The sequence below is a fragment of the Ovis aries genome, chromosome 16, assembly GCF_016772045.2.
Source record: "Ovis aries strain OAR_USU_Benz2616 breed Rambouillet chromosome 16, ARS-UI_Ramb_v3.0, whole genome shotgun sequence".
In the NCBI taxonomy this organism is placed as follows: domain Eukaryota; kingdom Metazoa; phylum Chordata; class Mammalia; order Artiodactyla; family Bovidae; genus Ovis; species Ovis aries.
Window position 1 is genome coordinate 18,668,819 of NC_056069.1, and position 22,547 is coordinate 18,691,365.

The following is a 22,547-nucleotide window of genomic DNA, read 5'->3' on the forward strand; positions in this document are numbered from 1 at the left end:
CTTTTCGCATTGCACCTGTGAGCGAGGACACCTTTAAGCAAGAGTGACAGTTAACTGAGGACAGTCACACCCTTTAGTCCATGAAGCACCCTTTAGAGACAGTAGGATCCAGAATCTTCACCATGATGAATTACAGTATGTCAGATCTACTCAGGAATAGTTCTTCTCTCTTATCATATGCCCAGCCATTATTTTTCCCATTTGTCTTATGCTCCAGCATGGCCAGGGGCTTGTTGCTGTGGTTATTGATTTACCAACAGAGGCTTCAACCAGTTAAACTTTTCCCTATCACAACACAGGTCTTATGATGAAAATTAAATGTATGCCAAATAATAAGTTTGGCTCTATTGTCAAACTTATTGGCAAGACTTGTTTTGCTACTCTGTGCTCTTCCCTTTCAAGTTTTTATTGTTTATATCTTCATTTTTCCTTTTTTCTAAACTTGTGTTAGATTTACATTGAGATTAGTTAAATAGAGAAGCATTCTCCAAAGAGAGTAAAGAAGAGCTAGAGTCGTTCAAAGGGTAGGATGACAGTCATGACTGGGAAGGGATTTTACAGTCTAATGAAAAGAGACGGCATTGTTACTATCCTCAGCCTTCCAAGAACCACATGAATGAGGTTTGACTGAGATGTAAGATCAACACCCTTGAACTTCATGAGTCAAAGTTATATTCCTAAATTTTATTTGGAGGAATCAAAACTCTCCACTTCAGGATTAGCTAAAGCTAGTTTAGCATACTGTATATATACTAAATATACATACTATACAATACATAATATTATTGTTGTTTAGCTGCTGAGTTGTGTGCAACTCCATGGACTGTAGCCCGCCAGGCTGCTTTGTCCATGGGATTTCCCAGGCAAGAATGCTGCCGTGGGTTGCTATGTCCTTCCCCAGGGCATCTTCCCAACACAGGGATCGAACCTGCATTCTGGGACTGCAGGTGGATTCTTTACCACTGAGCCACCTGGGAAGCCCAAATAATATTTTTCAGTTCAGTTCAGTCGCTCAGTTGTGTCTGACTCTTTGCAACCCCATGAACCGAAGCACGCCAGGCTTCCCTGTCCATCACCAACTCCCAGAGTCCACCCAAACCCATGTCCATTGAGTCAATGATGCCATGCAACCATCTCATCCTTTGTCATCCCCTTCTCCTCCTGCTTTCAATCTTTCCCAGTATCAGGGTCTTTTTCAATGAGTCAGCTCCTCGCATGAGGTGGCCAAAGTATTGGAGTTTCAGCTTCAACATCAGTACTTCCAATGAACACCCAGGGCTGATCTCCTTTAGGGTGGACTGGTTGGATCTCCTTGCAGTCCAAGGGACTCTCAAGAGTCTTCTCCAACACCACAGTTCAAAAGCATCAGTTCTTCAGTGCTCAGTTTTCTTTATAGTCCAACTGTCACATCCATACATGACCACTGGAAAAACCATAGCCTGTCTAGACAGACCTTTGTTGGCAAAGTAATGTCTCTGCTTTTGAATATGCTATCCAGGTTGGTCATAACTTTCCTTCCAAGGAGTAAGCGTCTTTTAATTTCATGGCTATAATCACCATCTGCAGTGATTTTGGAGCCCTAAAGTCAGCCACTGTTTCCATTGTTTCTATCTGCCATGAAGTGATGGGACTGGATGCCATGATCTTAGTTTTCTGAATGTTGAGCTTTAGGCCAACTTTTTCACTCTCTTCTTTCACTTTCATCAAGAGGCTCTTTAGTTCTTCACTTTCTGCCATGAGGGTGGTGTCATCTGCATATCTAAGGTTATGGATATTTCTCCAGGCAATCTTGATTCCTGCTTGTGCCTCCTCCAGCCCAGCGTTTCTCATGATGTACTCTCCACATAAGTTAGATAAGTAGGGTGACAATATACAGCCTTGATGTACTCCTTTTCCTATTTGGAACCAGTCTGTTGTTCCATGTCCAGTTCTAACTGTTGCTTCCTGACCTGCATACAAATTTCTTAAGAGGCAGGTCAGGTGGTCTGTATTCCCATCTCTTTCAGAATTTTCCACAGTTTATTGTGATCCACACAGTCAAAGGCTTTGGTATAGTCAATAAAGGAGAAATAGATGTTTCTTTGAAACTCTCTTGCTTTTTTGATGATCCATCGGATGCTGGCAATTTGATCTCTGGTTCCTCTGCCTTTTCTAAAACCAGCTTGAAATCAGGAAGTTCACGGTTCATGTATTGTTGAAGCCTGGCTTGGAGAATTCTGAGCATTACTTTACTAGCATGTGAGATGAGTGCAATTGTGCGGTAGTTTGAGCATTCTTTGGCATTGCCTTTCTTTGGGATTGGAATGAAAACGGACCTTTTCCAGTCCTGTGGCCACTGCTGAGTTTTCCAAATGTGCTGGCATACTGAGTGCAGCACTTTCACAGCATCATCTTTCAGGATTTGAAATAGCTCCACTTAAATTCCATCACCTCCACTAGCTTTGTTCGTAATGATGCTTTCTAAGGCCCACTTGACTTCACATTCCAAGATGTCTGGCTCTAGGTGAGTGATCATACCATTGTGATTATCTGGGTTGTGAAGCTCTTTTTCGTACAGTTCTTCTGTGTATTCTTGCCACCTCTTAATATCTTCTGCTTCTGTTAGGTCCATACCATTTCTGTCCTTTATCGAGCCCATCTTTGCATGAAATGTTCCCTTGGTATCTCTAATTTTTTTGAAGAGATCACTAGTCTTTCCCATTCTGTTGTTTTCCTCTATTTCTTTGTATTGATCCCTGAGGAAGACTTTCCTATCTCTCCTTGCTATTCTTTGGAACTCTGCATTCAAATGGGCATATCTTTCCTTTTCTCCTTTGCTTTTTGCCTCTCTTCTTTTCACAGCTATTTGTAAGGCCTCCCCAGACAGCCATTTTGCTTTTTTTGCATTTCTTTTTCTTGGGGATGGTCTTGATTCCTGTCGCCTGTACAATGTCATGAACCTCCATCCATAGTTCATCAGGTACTCTTTCTATCAGATCTAGTCCCTTAAATCTATTTCTCACTTCCACTGTATAGTTTTATATAATATATATATGTATATAGAATTATATAATGTTTTTAACCATATATAATATAATATAGAATATATATATATGTTATGCTGCTACTGCTAAGTCGCTTCAGTTGTGTCCGACTCTGTGCGACCTCATAGATGGCAGCCCACCAGGCTCCCCTGTCCCTGGGATTCTCCAGGCAAGAACACCGGAGTGGGTTGCCATTTCCTTCTCCAATGCATGAAAGTGAAAAGTGAAAGTGAAGTCACTCAGTCGTGTCCAACTCTTAGCGACCCCATGGACTGCAGCCTACCAGGTTCCTCCGTCTATGGGATTTTCCAGGCAAGAGTAAAGTGGGGTGCCGTTTACTCTAACTTGAATGTTCATGTCTTCCTTTAATCCACAAGAATTTCATTAAATGGTCACAATTCAAATGAGTGAAATACAAATAATCATATTTCTATAGTTAAAAAAAGTACAATTGACCTTTAATGAAAATAAGTTTCCTCAAGTTTCTCAGAATCAAATCCCATTAAAGGAAATCTTTTGAGAGATCATGTATAGCATCTCAGAAAAAGGCAAAAGGCACAAGTAAATCCAATTAAACTGCAAGTAACTGAGAAGTTGACCTTGTCAAGTGAATTATTTACAGATAAATATGCCTCATTTCCTTATACTTTAACTTAATTTGAAGTTGAGAACATTGGACCTTCCTGCTAGCCAGTGCAACAAATTGTCAGCATTAGCTCTGATCATTTACTTGATTGATTGATTCATACCATGGACATTTATTTCTTCCTTTCCCTCCCCTGGTTTAGTTCTGTGTGAGATGTAAATTTTTACATGACACCCCTCTCATTACTCCACGAGAACTTACTAGAGTTTTAAGTGATGCAAGATATGTCTACAGATAAAGTGTAGTGTGATAACTACAAATATAGAGGTACAGGTACAAGCTGAGTTTGAAGCAAAATAATTGACAACGGGGGAGCATGAATGTCCAGTCCACCAGACAGAAAACCACCCATGAAAACTGACCTGGCTATCCCAATGCATCAGAGTCAAATATCAGTACTGGTTATGTATACTGTCCTGTAGGAGTGCATATAATTTGGATAATTCCACAATGGATTCAGCTGAATAATAATATATAAAGTGTTATCACTCGGTTGTGTTCGACTCTTTGCGATCATAACAATTACAAGTGTGTGTCCAGCTCTATAGTGTCTATATTTATGGATTTATAGTGTGTTATCTGTATCATCAGAGACTGGCACAAGATAGCCCCAAATAGCAGACATGTAAGAGTCACTAGGAAGTCTTATATGGTGTTGCAAAACATGCTTAACTTATCAATCATGTTTTTTTAAACAAACAAACAAAAAATCAAGATTAGTCTATCCTGGACACCCATCACCAAGATGAGCAGAGAGCACTTAGATGGGCAGGCTTGCTGCTGGAGTGTTCCTATTTGATATGCCACTGAAGAGTGATCTCTTCAAGTCACAATTTAAGCAGACATTGTTTCTCAAAGCTAACCCCTCTTTCTTCCTTCTGGGTTATCAAGTCTTCTGACTTTTTCAAACTCATCCTTCCTCCCTCAAGCCATTGTTGTTCAGTTACTAAGTGATGTCCAGCTCTCTGTGACGCCATGGACTACAGCACATCAGGCTTCCCTGTCCTTCCCAACCATCACATCCTCTGTTGCCCCCTGCCGCTTCTCCTTCCCTCAGTCTTTCCCAGCATCAGAGTCTTTTCCAATGAGTCAGCTCTTCACATCAGGTGGCCACAGTATTGGAGCTTCGGCTTCAGCATCAGTCCTTCCAATGATTATTCAGGGTTGATTTCCTTTAGAATTAACTGGTTTGATCTACTTTCTGTCCTAGGGACTCTTGAGTCTTCTGCAGCACCATAACTCAAAGGTATCAATTCTTTGATATTCAGCCTTCTTTATGGTCCAACTCTCACATCCATTCATGACTACTGGAAATATCATAGCTTCAACTGTACAGACCTTTGTTGGCAAAGTGATGTCTTTGCTTTTTAATAAGCTGTCTAGGTTTGTCATAGCTTTCCTTCCAAGGAGCAAGCATCTTAATTTCATGGCTACAGTCACCACCCAGAGTGATTTTAGAGCCCAAGAAAATAAAATTCGTCACTGCTTCCACTTTTTCCCCATCAATTTGCCATCAAGTGACGAGACCAGATGCCATGATCTAAGTGTTTTGAATGTTGAGTTTTAAGCCAGCTTTTTCACTTTCCTCTTTCCATCTCATCAAGAGGCTCTTTAGTTCCTCTTCATTCTCTACCATTAGAGTGGTGTCATCTGTATATCTGAGGTTGATGATACTTCTCCCAGAAATCTTGTTTTCAGCTTGGGATTTATCCAGCCTGGCATTTCACATGATGTACTCTGCATATAAGTTGAATAAACAGGGTGACACTACACAGCCTTGCCGTACTCCTTTCCCAGTTTGGAACTAGTGCATCATTCCATTTCTGGTTCTGACTGTTGCTTCTTGACCTGCATACAGATTTCACAGGAGACAGCCATGTGCTTCCCCAAATGTGCAGGGTGAGGATAAACACAATATCAATTACCCTTTAGAAACCACTACATGCCCAAACCTTTTTCATTGCTTCATTTAGATATGGAAATGTGATACAGTTCTGGGAGGAGGTGTTTAAGGGAACTCTGAGAGCATTGGGAAAGCTTTTAAATCTCCTAAAAAGAGACACAAAGACTCTTCTACTACTCTGGAAGAAGGTGTATGAGAATGTGATATTTGGAATGATGATCACCATCTTTTTCCACAAAAATGACAAAGTAGAAATGAACTAACTCAGAAGAAATTTTCCTACCTTTGAACTTCTGTTGCTACGTTTCTATGTAACAGCTCTTATTGCTTAGCACTTCGAGTTGTGTTCTGTTATTTCCAAATGAAAGCATGATCCTTGATACTATAACATTCCCATTTGAAAAACAGAAATTAAGTGCTTAGTATCTTTGTTTGATATTTGTGTTGATCACTTTTGTTTACCTAAAAGACAAGGCTTATGTTCTAATTTTCTGTAAGTTACTAAGATCTAAGATGTAGCAATAATTTCTCTTTTCACAAGTGCTTAAGAAACTTATTTCACCCTTGATATAGTTTAAATACCTTACATTTTGGGTGTATATGCTGACTCCAAGATGTCGCAGATTTCACATCTGTTGCATTTATTTTGAATCATCAGAGAAATTGTTTCCATTGTTGACTGCACCTCCTATTCCTGCCCTTCTTGACCCAGATATATTATCATATCCAAGTGACATTCATTATTGAATCTTTTATCATGAATCATGTGTATTTCTCATACTGTGGATATTGTCATGTCAGAGAACAGTCTGTGCAGTATAAAGAAGAAGCTCTTAAAAAAAAAAGAAGTTGTTCTTGGTGGGAGGGAGATTCAAGAGAAAGGGAGATATGTATATCTATGGCTGATTCATGTTGATGTGTGGAAGAAACCAACACAATAGTATAAAACAATTATCTTTTAATTAAAAAGAAATAAAAGGAAAAAAATTGTTCCCAAACCTGGCCCATCATCAGCATTTCCCCAGACATACTAATCTTTCTCTAGGTAATTATGACAATCAACCAGGTCTGGCAACCACTAACTACTTTTAGGAGTAGAGAAGAGAGGAAGTTTGTACTGACCTGATCCCATACGTAAATGGTTTCAAACCTCTTTTGACAAAGTCAGCCATGTAAGAACAAAATCTCTCAGCAAGTTACAGAAAGCTTGTGTATCAAGTGAGTTGGAAGAAGGAGTTTTTGGTCTCCATGTCCTCTGTCTACACAGCATCCCCTGAGATGTCCAGGGTCCTTCAGGTCTTTGAGCACTAGTCCGTGTACGTCTGCGTTGTTGCTAGCTACACGGCTCCGTCATTTTCTGCAGCTCTTCTGCAACACGTCCATGTCCACTGAGGGCACTCAGAAGACTTTATGCTGCCCTTTCACCACTCAGGAGACACTCTCCATGGCTGCCTAAGGCCACATAAGCCACCTGTTCCCTCTCTACCCGGGCAGCTGAGCCTGGTCTGTCTCCTCTCTGTTTCCTTAATCCTACTTGGCACCTCACCAGGGCTTATTGCTCTTTTCTCTGAGATCTGCACGAGTTGCCTTCCCTCTGACTCTCCCCTTTCCCAAGCCTGCAACATGTTCTTTTGTGCTAGAAGGCATGGAAACTCCCAAGGTTTCCTTCCAGATTTCTTGTCTAGGCCTTTGAGTTCTTCTGTATGGCTACGCACCTAAGCTTTTATAACTCAGAATCTAGGATAAAACTTTCTGATTTTTTGCCTTCTCTGTTGTGTTTTATTCCCAAGGCGATTTGCATAATCTAGCTGATTAAAGAAATGCCAAAGAGAAACACAAATCTATATATGAAACATCAAAATAAAACACAAAAGCCTGTATGGTAATTGTAAGGAGTATGATGTGCTTTTTGCTTCTGCTCTGTGTGTGTATGTATGTGTAAATATAATCGCAGTATGCACGCGTATATGGTAATTAGCAAAATTGAAAATCTATCCTTTGAAATAATTTTTCACTGAGTCTGTTCACATTCTCGACTTACTTTATTTAAATTTGAAGTCATAATAGATGGCGAAGAGAAACAGGATTTAAAATAATATGCTGAGGGCTTTCCTGGTGGTCCAGTGGTTCAGAATCTGGGATTCCCCAGTGCAGGGGACAAGGGTTTGATCCCTGGTCCAGGAAGTTCCCACAGGCCCTGGAGCAAGTAAGCCCATGTGCCACAACTGCTGAGCCTGTGCACTGCAACCACTGAAGCCTACGCACCCAGAGCTCATGCTCTGCAACAAGAGAAGCCAGCTCCATGCGGAGCCCAGGCACCACAACAAAGAGTAGCCCTCGCTTGCTGCAGCTAGAGAAAGCCCACGTGCAGCACCAAAGACCTAGCCCTGGCAAAAATAAATAAATAAATAAATCTTGAAAAAATACATGCTGGAAGATACACATCCCACATAGTCACCTCAGGAATATATATATATATATTCCACTAATATTACCATAGCCCTAAACACTTCTGGTTTTGTTCCTTTGCAGTTTACAAACTATAAGTTGAAAATGTTAGTAAATTATGATTAATCCCACTTCCACTTCCCCCATTCCAACTCCACTTATCAAGACATAGCTCAGCTTGATCCACTGACTTTTGAAACTATTCTTAACTTTTGATTAGTTCTGGGCATAATTTTTAAAGCAGAAGACAAAGACTTTTCTCCCTTAGAGCCAATTAAATGAAATTCTGAAAAACTCTGATGTTGATTTGTAAAGAAAAGCTCAAAAACTGCTTTGAACAGCAGTACCACTGAAATGATATAATTACTGAAGTGATTACCCTGAAACATTTTACTTCAGTGAAAAAATATTGGTATTTACTTTAAACCAGTGGTTCTCAACTTACATGCTAAGGGACATTTGGTAACTTCTAGAAACCTTTTTGACTGTAAGAGAAGGAGTGTTCTTGGCATTTGGTGAGTGGAGGCCAGGGTTGATGCTGAGAATCCTGCATTGCTCAGGACAACTCCCCATAACTTGTTTGGCAAAAATGTTAATAAAGCTGAGGTTGAAAAACCTGGTTTAAACAAACAAATGATCACTTTATAGTCTTTCTCACATTTTAATATACTCAAAAGTTTCTGATCGCCTTACCCCAGCCTCAGGAAGGTCAGATGGTTTGTTTTCACCCTGCTGCCCAATTTCCATTACAGACCTCCTTCTCTCTGCTTGTACCTTCCTACAGGTCATTTCAGTTTATGTGTCCCTGAGCAGGGTCTGCAGCTAGCCAGATCTGTTCTTGCAGATCTGATGTCTGACTTCTAAAACAGAGATCAGTGGGGAGCCCAGGACCTGCCAAATATCAAAAGAGAAAGGGAAAACCATATAGCCCTTCTGGGATGACAGGCATGCCCTGGGAAAGCCAGATGCTGACTTTATCCTCCTTTCCCTCAGAGAGAGTGTCGCAGTATATTTTGCAGAGTTTGGATAAATCCCAATACATGAAGGTTCGTGTGGAAGTGGTTGGCAAAGGTTTTCAATTTCTGGACTCCTGCCAGGTACTTCCCACCACAGGCAACCCTATGGTCACAGCCCCATCTGAGTGAATTTCAGAAAGAAGTCCTCAGCAGAGTGCTGCCTTCTGAATCCTATTGGCAGATCTCAAAGTGATCAGATCCCTCAAATTCATTATGTGTCCTGAATATATGTGGCTTCAAAGAGTCTCCAGGTAAGCTCTTGGCAGCAGGTCCATATATCACATTTGAACTTGACAGCTTTAATTTCAGGTCTAAAGAAGCTAGTCTTTTTGCCTTTTCATACTGTTCATGGGGTTCTCAAGACAAGAATACCGAAGTGGTTTGCCTTTCCCTTCTCCAGTAGACCACTGTTTTGTCAGAAATCTCCACCAACGACCCATTGTCTTGGGTGGCCCTGCACGGCATAGCTCATAGCTTCATTGAGTTACACAAGGTTGTGATTTATGTGATCATTTTTGTTAGTTTTCTGTGATTGTGGTTTTCATTTTCGAGACCGTGGGGTTGTAGTTCTTGCTTCTTCTCTCTGCCCTCTGATGCATGAGGATAAGAGACTTGTGCAATCTTCCTGGTGGGAGGCATTGGCTGTGAGGAAAACTGATGCTTTCGAACTGTGGTGCTAGTAAAGACTCTTGAGAGTCCCTTGGACAGCACGGAGATCAAACCTGTCAATCCTAAAGGAAATCAACCCTAACTATTCATTGGAAGAACTGATGCTGAAGTTGATGCTCTGATACTTTGGCCACCTGATGTGAAGAGCCAACTCATTGGAAAAGACCCCGATGCTGGGAAAGATTGAAGGCAGGAAGAGAAGGGGGTGACAGAGGATGAGATGGTTGGGTGGCATCACCACCTCAGTGGACATGAGTTTGCACAAGCTCCAGGGTGTAGTGAAGGACAGGGAGGCCTGGCATGCTACAGTCCATGGGGTTGCAGAGTCAGGCATGACTTAGCGACTAAACAGCAACAAAGGAGCTAGCCTAGGCAGACTAAGTCTCTACTTCACCAAATGATCCAGTCACAGAGTGATACTGTCCAAAACAAAGGGTGAAATCCATGGTTTGTTGCAGGTGCTGGTCAGTGAAGTAGAAGCACCAGTTCCCCATCAGTGAGCTCCTGTTTACTCTCATCCTGACACATTTATCCAAGGCCTTTGGAGAAGGAATGAGCTCTGGCAAAGGAGGCTTTTTCTGTTCCCTGATAGCATCTGCCAGTCTTATCCACCCATTATGGAGGTGTGGTCATCTGTCTACTGTTTTTGAGTTTTAAGTCTCTGCTTTACATGCATGAGAAACCTGACTATTCTGGCCTCTCTAGACCTGAACTTTTATGCCACTGAGTATTTTAAATCAGTTATTAAGGCCCTAGTTCTGCTATCAGCTAGAAGATATCTCTATACCTTCACCACATAGAATACATTTCTCCCCTTCTGAATGTTACATTCACTAAAAAAATCAAAGGTCTCCAGAGAGATGTTATGGGGAGGGAGGTGGGAGGGGGTTCATGTTTGGGAACGCATGTAAGAATTAAAGATTTTAAAATTTAAAAAATAAAAAACTAAAAAAAAAAAAAAATCAAAGGTCTGTATTAAAGGGTGGGTAAGGAGGGTGTCTGGGTTAGGAGGGGGAAGGTATGCCTGGCTCTAGTCTGGGGGTAGCACTGTATTTACAGGACAACCCAGGTTGCCCCCAATTCATTTACTAACAGTTTTCTAGACTAGACCCGACAATGTAATATTAGCACGGAGTCCATCACTGAGTCAGCTCATAAGGAAATTCTCAGCAGTATATTTAGTTCCAACAGGCTAAAGGGATCAGGTGTTCTTTTCATGCCCCGTTTTTATACCATGGTCCACGTTCCTTTTCCTCTGGTGGGTCCACAAGGGTTGAAGACTGTTGGATAGCAGGTTATCTACAAGCAGAGGATCAGTGAGAGAGTTCTACTCCGGTAAGCTCGAGCCACGAGGTCCCTTTTCTGAATCTCCCGCCTTCCCTCACTTGTTAGTGGGTATCTACTTCTGCAAATTCCCCCTCACAGACCTTTCCAGTGTGAGTTACTCTTCTGATGACCTTCTCCCTCTTCCTCCATCTCAGTCTTGCATAGTCTTTTATATTAGAAAAACCAGCTCTGTTTGCTGCCTGTGAGTATTACTGACCTGCATTAGACTGCTGTGGTCTCTCTGAGGCTTTGTGCTTTAATGAGGGCTGGGGAGAGGAAAATGGCCTGAGTGGAATGAGTAGGGGAAGAAGAGGAGGCAGGGCTTGCCCAGAAAACAGCTTAATACTTTGAAATGTTAGTCCACCATTTGCCCTATAAAATTGGAATCTTTCACTCTGATTCTGAATAATTTAAACGGCGTTATTTTGGCAATTTAATTAGGAGAATAGTGGCTCGAGGTCTGTTACATCAGTGGTTAAGGTGAGCAGGAAAGGAGCTTTTATCAGGATCTAAAACACTTCTATCAAAACCACTGAAAAACATCAAGGGAAGAATCATGTATAATTTGTGACATACCAGCTCTAAAAATGAAAGTAGTAGAGTTTTCTCCAGATTTGTTCCATACACTGCCATTCAACTTGGCCGGATGCTCCATTTAAATTGGTACAGCTTATCTCTACAAATGATAATATCTGACTTTGATTGAATGTTCGTCCTTTATCAGATTCTGTGCTCTACATTTCATATATATTATCATATAAATTTCATAAATTTTATATATTATCTCATAAATTATTCCAAACAATTCTTCTAAAACAATGAGTTGTTGTTATTGTTGTTGTTGTTTAATCTTAGGTTGTAAATTACCATTTTTCGGAAAAGGAGGTTGAACTTTAATTTTGCCCAGGGTCATACAGCTAGTCAGTGGTGGGACTCAAACCAAGGTCTTTGTGATCCCAAAATTTCTGCTCCTCCTCCCATGTCATACGTTTGGTATAGAAACAATCCACAGGAAAACTAGAGTCCAGGCTGACTCTGGCAAAATCCTGGCATCCCCGCAGCCAATCTTGAGTTTGAACTCAGCTTGAGGACACAGGATGTATCAGATCAGAGGTCATGTTGAGATACCATCCTGTATTTGGAGAGCTCCTCTGAAGTGGGCTTCCCAGGTGGCACAATGGTAAAGAATCCACCTGACAAGGCAGGAAACATGGGTTCGATCCTTGGGTCAGGGAAGGTCCCCTGGAGAAGGAAATGGCAACCCACTCCAGTATTCGTGCCTGGAGAATCCCATGGACAGAGGAACCAGGCTGGCTACAGTCCACAGGGTTGCAAAGAGTTGGACAACTGAAGCAACTTAGCATGCCCTCTTTAATAGACATTTGGCTTGTTTCCAATCTTTTACTGACTGATACAATGAATAAGCTTGAATATATGTCATTGTGCATATGTGCCTATAGGAGAAGTTTCTAGAAATAGGATTGTTGCCTTAAAAAATATGGGTTTATAATTTTTTTTAATTGATAATGCCAACTTGCCCTCACCAAGAGTAATACTAATTTGCACTGCCACCAGCAATATGTGAGTTTTCCACAATCCTTCCAGCAGAGGGATTGTGGAAAACTCACATTACTGGTGGCGGTGCAAATTTTGGCTAGTCTGACTGATAAAATGTTTGAACTTTAACCCATCCAATGCAATAAAATGCAGTATTATAGGTTGTTTTTTTTTTTTTTACTACGGTTAAAGTTAAGCACTTTCTATATGCTTATGAGCCATTTGCACTTCCATTTCTGTGAAATTTGTCTGCTTTATTCTTGGCTTATAGGTGTTTTTCTTATCAGTTTCTAAGAATCCTTAATATATTAGGGAGAGTAGCACTTGTTTGTATTATGAATTGAACATATTTCTTTCTCTTTGTCATTTGCCTTTTTCCTTTTTTCTTCTTGATTTTCATATGGTTAAATTTATTAGTCTTCTTTTATGTTTTATGAACTATTAAGTCAAATTTAAAAAGTTTTTTCCTACTCCAAGATGATAAAAGTGTTCTCCCTGTTGTCATCCAGTACTTTCATGGTTCTTTTAAAATTTTATTTAAATCTTTGATCTATTAATACTTGGAGTTTATCTTGGTTTATAGTATAATTTTTGGATCCAACTTGTTATTTTCAGATGACTCTCTAGTTGTACCACACCATTTACTCAACAACTGCTGGTAATTCAAGTGCCTACTGGTTTCAGGTGCACATATATCATATACAATATGTCTTTTAAAAATATACATATATATATTATATATATATAATATGAAATGGCTTTATCTTAGAATACCAAAATAAAGTCTAAATTTTTCTGTTGCAGACCTAGAGGATTTATTTTTTTGTAAATATACATAATGTGAAATTTGCCATTTTAACCATTTTTAACTTTAACCATATGAAGTTCAGTGGCATTAAGTATATTTGCACGTTTTGTGCAACCATCACCACCATCTACCTTCGGAACTTTTTCATCTCCCCACCATATGACTTGAGAGCAAACATGCTGGTCATTTTATGGTGTCCCATTCCTCTGTATGGTGTATGCTGTTTTCAGAGATGTTAAAATTTGGGAAAGTGCATATCTTAGAATTTATGAAATATGGTACTGAATTCCCAAACGTTTTTGGTATGTTTCTCAGATGTTCTATTCTGTGCCGCTGGTCTGCCTCTTCATGTACCGCTGCTGCTGCTAAGTCGCTTCAGTCGTGTCCGACTCTGTGAGACCCCACAGACGGCAGCCCACTAGGCTCCCTTGTCCCTGAAGTTCTCCAGGCAAGAACACTGCAGTGGGTTGCCATTTCCTTCTCCAATGCATGAAAGTGAAAATGGAATGTGAAGTCGCTCAGTCATGTCTGACTCAGCAACCCCATGGACTGCAGCCCACCAGGCTCCCTCTGTCCATGGGATTTTCCAGGCAAGAGTACTGGAGTGGGGTGCCATTGCCTTCTCCCTTCATGTACTCATGTCACACAATTTTAATTACTGAAGATTCAAAATATCTTTTAATACACAATAATACACAATAATATCTTTTAATTCCCCTCATTGGTCTTTTTCAGAAGACAACTTTTTCCAACTGTTTTTGTCTGTCTGTCCAGGTAAACTAGGCACCTTCTCTTTCGATCTTGTAGATCTTCTCTTCCTCCCTCTGTCTGCCTCTGTTTCACTCAAGTTATATAAACTTGAGTACAGAAGAACTTCTTATACCTGGAGATCAGCTAAAAGTCTGGGTCAGAGTATCTTTTCTGAAAGTTTATCTCCTTGACTTTGTTCTGGGTTTTTACTTCAACATTGCCATGGGAGGCACAGTCCATTCCTGACCTATTTTGCTGCCATAAAAGGAAGATGGATGCTTCTATGACAGTTCATAGAATCTTTTGTATCTGGTACATAGAATATCAGCCTTTTTAAGTGAATTAAGCATTGTCTTTATGATGAAAAGTCTTAAGTGACTGAGTTGCATCAGGGTTTAATGTGGTTCACGAATGCATTTACCCTCAGTAGGTTTGTTGTTTTGCCAGTTATTCCTATTAAATTTTTAGCATATTTAATATTGTATTTCTAGAAACTTGGCTTTATTTGCATCCATAGATCATAAACCTATTGTATTTTTTTTGTTTGTTTGTCAGTAAATCCTGTGGAAAATGGCCTTCAGTGATCTTACGTCGAGGACTGTGCGTCTTTATGATAATTGGATCAAAGATGCTGGTAAGTAACCAGATTTCCTAACTGTTGGTTGGATTCTCGTACTTAACAGGATTTCATTGAAACAGAATGAGAGACTTTGCAACTTAACACTCCCTTACAGACACCCCATATATTGATGTTTTTCAAATTTTTATTTATTTGGCCACACCAGGTCTTAGTTGTAATGTTGAGATCTAGATCCCTGACCAGGAATTGAACCCAGGCACTCACATTGGGAATGAGGAGTCTTAGCCACTGGACCACCAGGGAAATCCCCTTGATTTTTATTTTAATTAGTGAAGAAGTATCAAAAATTTCATTGAAGATATGTATACAGATAGAGGTATTAATGCATAGGTGATGTTCAATATGATGTTTGTAATTGTGAAAATAGCTTTATATCCAGGGAAAGGAATTGGTCAATATATGTTGGTACATCATTCCAACTCAGAAGCCATTAGAAGTGATTTTGGAGGCACTGTGCTCTTAGGCTTGATTCTGCCCTAATGCTCTTAAGGGAAATAACAATTATCACCTACAGTGACTCTGTCCAGTAACTCTTGAGTGGGAAGGGCCACAGCCCCCAGGGGCATATCAGAAAGGGGGGCGTTTGCTAGGGTAACCCTTGAGTAATTCTGAAATGCCCATCTTCTCCCATTGCCCATTAAAAAAAAAATCAACATTGTTGAAAGGCATTTAATGCCACAGTGAGTGGCTTAAAATCATTAAATGCAAGCAGGTTATAAAAGACCACCTGTATTTCATGCATGCAAACTCAGTGGCTCAGTCGTGTCCAGCTCTTTTGCAACCCCATGGACTGCAGCCTGCCAGGTTCCTCTCTGTCCATGGACTTTTCCAGGCAAGCATGCTAGAATGGATTGCCACTTCCTATTCCATTTGTGTGGTAGGGTTATGGGTAATTTCTGTTTACTTTTCTATGTCTGTCTACTAGATGTTTGGGGGTTTCTTGTTTCGTCTTTTATTTGTTTGTTTGGCCACAGTATGTGGTGTGAGGGATCTTAGTTCTCAGACCAGGAATTGAGCCCTCACCTCCTGCAGTGCAAGTGTGAAGTCTTAACCACTAGGCTACAAGAGAAGTCCCTGTCTAGATGTTTTTAAACCGCATCAATATGTGTTGCTTTTATAACTGTTACAAAATGTTTTAAACAAACATTTTATAACAAATGTTTTATAACATTTTAAAAAAATGTTTTATAACAAAGGTAGCATTTTTAAAAGAATAGACAAGGAATCAGAACATTTCAGAGCTGAGATGGATTTAGATATCATCAAAGCTACCTTCTCGTGTTGTTGTTGTTCAGTAGGGTCTGACACTTTGTGACCCCATAAACTGCAGCAAGCCAGGCTTCCCTGTCCTTCTCTAACTCTCAGAGTTTGCACAAACTCATGTCCATTGAATCAGTGATGCCATCCAACCATCTCATCCTTTGTTGCCTCTTCTCCTCCTGCCTTCAATCTTTCCCCGCATCGGGGTCTTTTCCAGTAAGTGGGCTCTTCGCATCAGATGTTCAAAGTATTGGAGCTTCAGCTTCAGCATCAGTCCTGTCAATGAATATTCAGGGCTGATTTCCTTTAGGATTGACTGGTTTGATCTCATTGCTGTCCAAGGGACTCTCAAGAGTCTTCTCAAGCACCACAGTTAGAAATTATCAGTTCTCTGGCACTCAGCCTTCTTTGTGGTCCAACTCTCGTATCTGCACATGACTACTTGAAAAACCATAGCTTTGACTATGTGGACCTTCCCAACATCATGGTCATTTGTCAGCAGAAAGATCAGAACATACATTTTCTGGTTATGATTAGTACTCTGGTATTTCATATTTGAATTCCTTTCCACATATTCACTACCATCACCACTTTAGATTAGTTTGTTACCTATCAGTTAGAATCACATATTCACCAAATTCAGGAGGAAAAAGTGTCACTTCTTGCTACCTAGCACAGTTGAAATTATATTTCTGTTTACACTGATTTCAGCAAAGATACACTGTTTCATGGTTGCTATCTTTCTCAGTGGGCTTCCTGGATGATTCAGTGGTGAAGAACCCACCTGTAATGCCAGAGACCCAAGTTTGATCCCTGGGTCGGGAAGGTCCCCTGAAGAAGAAAGTGGCAACCTACTCCAGTATTCTTGCCTGGGAAATCCCACTGAAAGAGGAGACAGGCAGGCTACAGTCCTTGGGATCTCAAGAGTCAGACACAACTTAGCAATTCAAAAACAACAAATCTTTCTCAGTAGATTAAAAACCAATCTCATTTCACTGAAACAGACGCTATAGCTTTGCCCCTGAAAAATGCAAAGGATCTTAAAAGGATCCTAAAAAGGATCCCATAAATAGAAAAGTTTCACTCTGTTGAATGGAAAGTGAAGGAAATTTATATATTCAATTTTTTCTTAGTTTTCAACTTACTTAATGATACAGAGAATGTATAGATTTCTTTAAAGATTATCTTTCTCTGAAGATTTACAGTAGTTCTCATAAATTCAGTATTTAATTTAAATACTATTTTTTGTCTATAGTAATGGGTTTATTTATTTATTTAAAAATATGAATATTTCTGTTTCCTTTCAAGGTAGAGGTGTAACTTGCTACCTGAACTCTCATGATTTAACCTTGGGAACCAAGTAGATTTGGGTAATTTTTTGAAATAGACATGTTTGGAAGAACGGATCACTTGCTATCGAACTCTTGCTACTCACTATCCCCATTGTAAGAACCCAAGACATTCAATTAGTCAATATCTTAATTCAAGAGCCAAATAGATTTAGGTGATGATGAATATCTATATAGTGCTCTAAGTATAAATTGTTTTAAGATGAACTACTTCTGAATTCCACTTCCAATTTTATTCATGGGTCGACTCTTTGTTTTCATTATGGATACTTACATTGAAAAGATGAGTAGTATTAGGTCAGAAAAGGGAATGACAAAGGTAAGAAGTGGTTCAGGATAGACAAGGAAAGTCCTGGAAGCAGTGTTGCAAACATTGGGGGAGGATGAGAGGAAGAGGCAGGTGATGCTACTGATCTGAAGCTATGCTAATTTAAAGTCTTCAGAGAGGAGGGAAGGTATGGGGATGTGTGGTGAAAAGACCTTGGTTTAAGTTCTGCCACTGTTGTGAACCAGCTCGGTGATCTTGCACAAATTATTTATTGTCTGTGAGCCTCAGTTTCTTTGTTAGCAAAGGAGAGTTGAGACTGGTATCTGCCGGCTACCAGATAATACACATGAAAGTGTTAGTCACTCAGTTGTGTCTGACTCTTTGTGACCCCATGGACTGTGTAGCCCACCAGGTTCCTCTGTCCATGGAATTGTCTAGGCATGAATGCAGGGGTGGATTGCCATTCCCTAATATGCATGAAAGTGCTTTGTTATTTAGGAAGTATCCCAACAGAAACAGTGGTGGTGGTTGATGACTTATAGCGCATTTCCATGTTCAAATACTTTTAATATAGCATATCTTTTTTTTTTAAAGTTTCTTCATTCTTTTTGCTGTTAAAATCTAGAAGGGTTAAAATGCTTTGTGTTGAGATGTATACCTTTAGGAGAACACTATTGGGTATAACAAGAGGGTTCTTTTTTTTTTTTTTTTGCTCTGTGTAGTGTGATATTGATCTCTGAGAACCATTAGGAATCATTTTTGGCCATCTTAGTTCTGTTTTACTTTGCCTATACTTCAAAGGCCTAAGGCCATGATCAAGTGCCAAGAATTTCAAGTGTATTCTTGGCTTTGGCCCTAATTCTGAATAGACTTTGGGAAACTTACTGATACTCGTTGGCTTTCTGATTGTTAGAGAAGTAGGAGGCAGGCATAGTTATTTCATGTGGAAAATTCCACAGCTACAGAACTTTAAAATGGTTTAATTAATACTTAAGCTATAAGAGGATTTATAATGTTTTGATGTTTAAAAAGCAACTTTCCTTGTATTTGAATAGAAATGGTGATGACCTTTCAGAATCAGAGTGATCTTTTTGCAAGAAGACAGAAAATCTGCTGCTACTCTGAACCTCTAGTACTTCACAAAGTACCAGAGGTACATGTTTGTTTCTCCTTCCAGCTTCTTCATCGTATTGGCACTTAGAATTTTAAAGGGTGTACCCTTTGAGCTAGTACTGCTACTTAAGAAGAGAACACACTGTTAAAAGTGGTTGATGGAAAAGCTCATTAATATTCTATGTATGTGACCCTTGTACTCCGCTGTACTCACTCTCCAGAATGCTCTTAGAAAAGCATTATGGGGCTAGTAATAAGTTAGAACTTCAGAACTGAGGTATGGACTCTCAGACAGCCTGCCTCTCCATCCTCTGCCTTTATCTGTTGGTGGTACTTAAACCCAACTCTGATGCTGAATAGAAGGTACATGAAACTCTCCCTCCCTTATCAGCCTTTTGTCTCTAAAGAAAACAGAGCACACTTCACCCCAGAACCTTTTGCAATTTGTGAGATCATAGACTGAGGCAGAATTACCTTTAAATATTGTTTAGCAGCTCTCTCTACACCCCTTTATCAAGACACCAGCTCCATCTGACTTGTAGATGTCTCATCAGCGGGAGCCCCCTGCCTCACATGAAAGTGGGCTCCCTATTTGGAAAGGTCTCTGCCAAGAGAGAAGGTAAGGAAAAATGAACAGTCACCAGAGACATGGACATATTAAATACTTTATTTGCTCAGTAGAGAGAGCTAATTTAAGCAAAGGAATAATCTGAGCAAAGCTTTACTTCTAGAAGGTAAATTTGGTAGTTATATAAAAGATAAGATGGTGGCAGATTAGATCAGGAGACAGAGAAGCCACATAAAGTCGCCGCAGAGCACCTAGCAGTGGGGTACTGAGGGCCTCAGTGCTGTTGAAGGAAGCACCGAACTCCGGGTTTATAACATTGATGGAACGTTCATCATGGTCATCGCAGCAGCTTATTTCAAAATATAAATGCCTGGGGAATTCCTTGGAGGGCCAGTGGTTAGGTCTCTGCTGCCACTGCAGGGGTACAAAACCGAGATCTGCTGAAATAATAGAAGCAATGCTTACTGAGCACTTAAGCTCTCCCAGGCTCCTTACTTGTAATAACTCACTGAATCCTCCTTGAGATACATGTTGTTTTGCATCCAGTTCACAGATGAGGAAACTAACCACAGAGAAGTCAAGTCAGTGACCCCAGGTCACATAAGGAGTCCATTGAAGGGCCAGGATCAGTGCAGGCAGAGAAAGAATTAAAAAGCTCGGTGGTTTGTTCTGTTATTTGCTTTGAAAATAGTATGAAATTAAATGAACTAGCTTTTCCTCAAAGATAAGATTTTTTAAAAAATCTGTAGAACTTGAAAGGCACACTCAGGATTTTTTAAAAAAAAGCATGTGCTTCTAATGTTAAATTGCAGGAAACATCATTTATTTAAATATTATTTTCTTCTGCTTCCTGAGCCAGCCCAGCATGCTTTTCCTGGCTTTTAGTTTTTCCTACTGCTTCCAGCAGAAGAACAGAAATATGGTATCATTTGATACCCCCATCTCACTACCCTCACCATCACACTACTGTCACTGAATTAATAAAAGAATGAAATAAAATATCTCTAATTCAGAAATTCCTTTACTGACAAAAACAAAAATCAAAAACTAGTTTTCAACCATGCATCTGATAGCCATTCATAACAGAAACATTTAAAATTTCTTAAAAAGAAAAATAAAAGTCACCCATGTTGTCACCATCCAAAGGTAATAATGTTAACATTCTTCTAGAAGCCTTCTTTTAATACTGGTTTTATGTGTTTATTTCATTGGAGATAAAAGCTAGAAATATTAATATGGTTTATATTCATATATTTAAGGTTTGGATTACTCACTAATGGAAAAAGAATCCGTCAAAGTTTTTATCATTTCTGAAACCACAATGAGATATCACCTCACACTTGTCAGAATGGTACTCATCAAAAAGAACAAAAGCAACAAATGTTGGAGAGAATGTGGAAAAAAGGGAACCCTCATGCACACTTGATGGGAATGTAAATTGGTGCAGCCACTACGGAAAACAGTACGGAGGTTTCTCAAAACCTAAAAATAGAATTACTATATGACCCAGCAATTCTACTCCTGGGTGTGTATCTGAAACAACAACACCACTAATTCAAAATGTACATGTTCACAGGAGGATTATTTATAATTGCCGAGTTATGGAAGTATAGGTGCTCATCAACAGATGAATGGATAAAGATCTGGTATGTACACACACGTGCATACACACACACACACACACTGGAATACTACTCAGCTATAAAAAAGAACACACTTTTGCCATTTGCAGTAACATGGGGGAACTTTGAAGGCATTATGATAAGTGAAATGTCAGAGAAAGACAAATACTGTAGGATATAACATATGTGGAATCTAAAAAATACAACAGGCTAGTGAGTATAACAAAAAAGAACCAGATTCACAGATACAGAGAGCAAACTGGTGGTTACCAGTGAAGAGGAAGGAGGGAGAGGGGGAGCATGGGGTGGGAGAGTCAGAGGTACAAATTACTCGGTCTAAGATCAACTACAAAGATGTTTGCACAGCACAGAGAGTGTGGCCAGTATTTTGTAGTAATTGTAGATGGAGCTTAACCTTTAAAAATTGTGTTTTTAAAAAAGTGTGATCTGTTCCAGTTCTGTCATTTGGTCCCCAGTTCTGTGACAATTTTCTTTACTGAAACTTTCCTGGTGAGTTACTAGACTGTGGCTGGGGTTCCTTAGGGCCTTTCTAATTGCATATAGCACCCAGATATCCTGGGAAAGGCAAGGAATAAATTGAAGTACACAGTGATGTGTGCTACCTGCATAGCCGATTTCACAGCTTTTCCTGATTTAAAACGGTGACATCTTACTATGAAAAAATTTTTTTGAGAACTTTATGTTCTTTGTGTTCTTATGAATGTCTTTGAGCAACGTTTGTTGAACGTTTGTTTTGCACATGATACTTTACTGAAATCTTTCCTGCTAAGAGCATCAATCCATGGGTACTTTTCAGCCCACATTTTACTTTCCCTGTCTGCCATGTTTGTTACCTTGATTCCTTCCAGAAGTTCACTCTTCCTCTGGCTTCAGGATATCACACTCTTGTGGTTTTCCCTCTCCCTTTTTGCTGCTCTTTCTCAGTCCTCTCTCCTCCTTTGAAGGTCAAGTCCTCCAGAGTTTGACTTTGGCCACTTGCTCTACTTCCTCTACTCACTTTTCCTAAGACAGTATCTGAACAACAGCAACAAAAAACTCAAGTGTTTCTCTTAACTGCCACCTCTCATTCCCCATGATTAAATGATTTATGAAATTTTATGTTTTCTACCTCCTTACTAGATGTCAAAATGATTGATCCGATTGATTTTCTCCTATCACTACCTAATTTTTAGTAGTTTCACTTATGAATTCATTTTTGCAAAGGGCTATGTCTTTCCTAAAGATAGGAGCACTCTGTGTTCCAGAGTGTTGTTGTGTTCCACAAGATGTTAAATAGTATTCTGTTGATGCAAAGAATCAGGGCTCTATGGCCAGGTAAGTTTGAGGAATGCTGCATACCACCATTCTCATCTTGGCAATTCAAAACAAACATGAAGCACTAAGAAATTCTGCTGATTTGCTTAACTTATCATTTCTAGTAGACTTTTCCTACTTTTTGGGGTGGTAGTTTAGTCGCTAAGTCTTGTTGCAACCCCATGGACTATAGCCTGCCAGGCTTTACTGTCCATGGGATTTCTCAGGCAAGAGTACTAGAGTGGTTTGACAATTCCTGCTCCAGGG

The 22,547-nt window shown here is 39.8% G+C and overlaps 1 protein-coding gene across 3 annotated transcripts in view; it reads left to right on the forward strand.

Annotated features, from left to right (window-relative positions):
• Positions 1 to 22,547, forward strand: part of ELOVL7 (ELOVL fatty acid elongase 7) — an 81,421-nt gene that overhangs the window by 39,111 nt on the left and 19,763 nt on the right. For all 3 annotated transcript variants that reach the window (XM_004016954.5, XM_042233764.1, XM_060400409.1), the window contains exon 2: positions 14,702 to 14,780. In XM_004016954.5, the coding sequence (XP_004017003.2) occupies positions 14,717 to 14,780 (64 nt within the window). In that variant the 5' untranslated portion in view covers positions 14,702 to 14,716. The remainder of the gene's footprint in view (positions 1 to 14,701; positions 14,781 to 22,547) is intronic.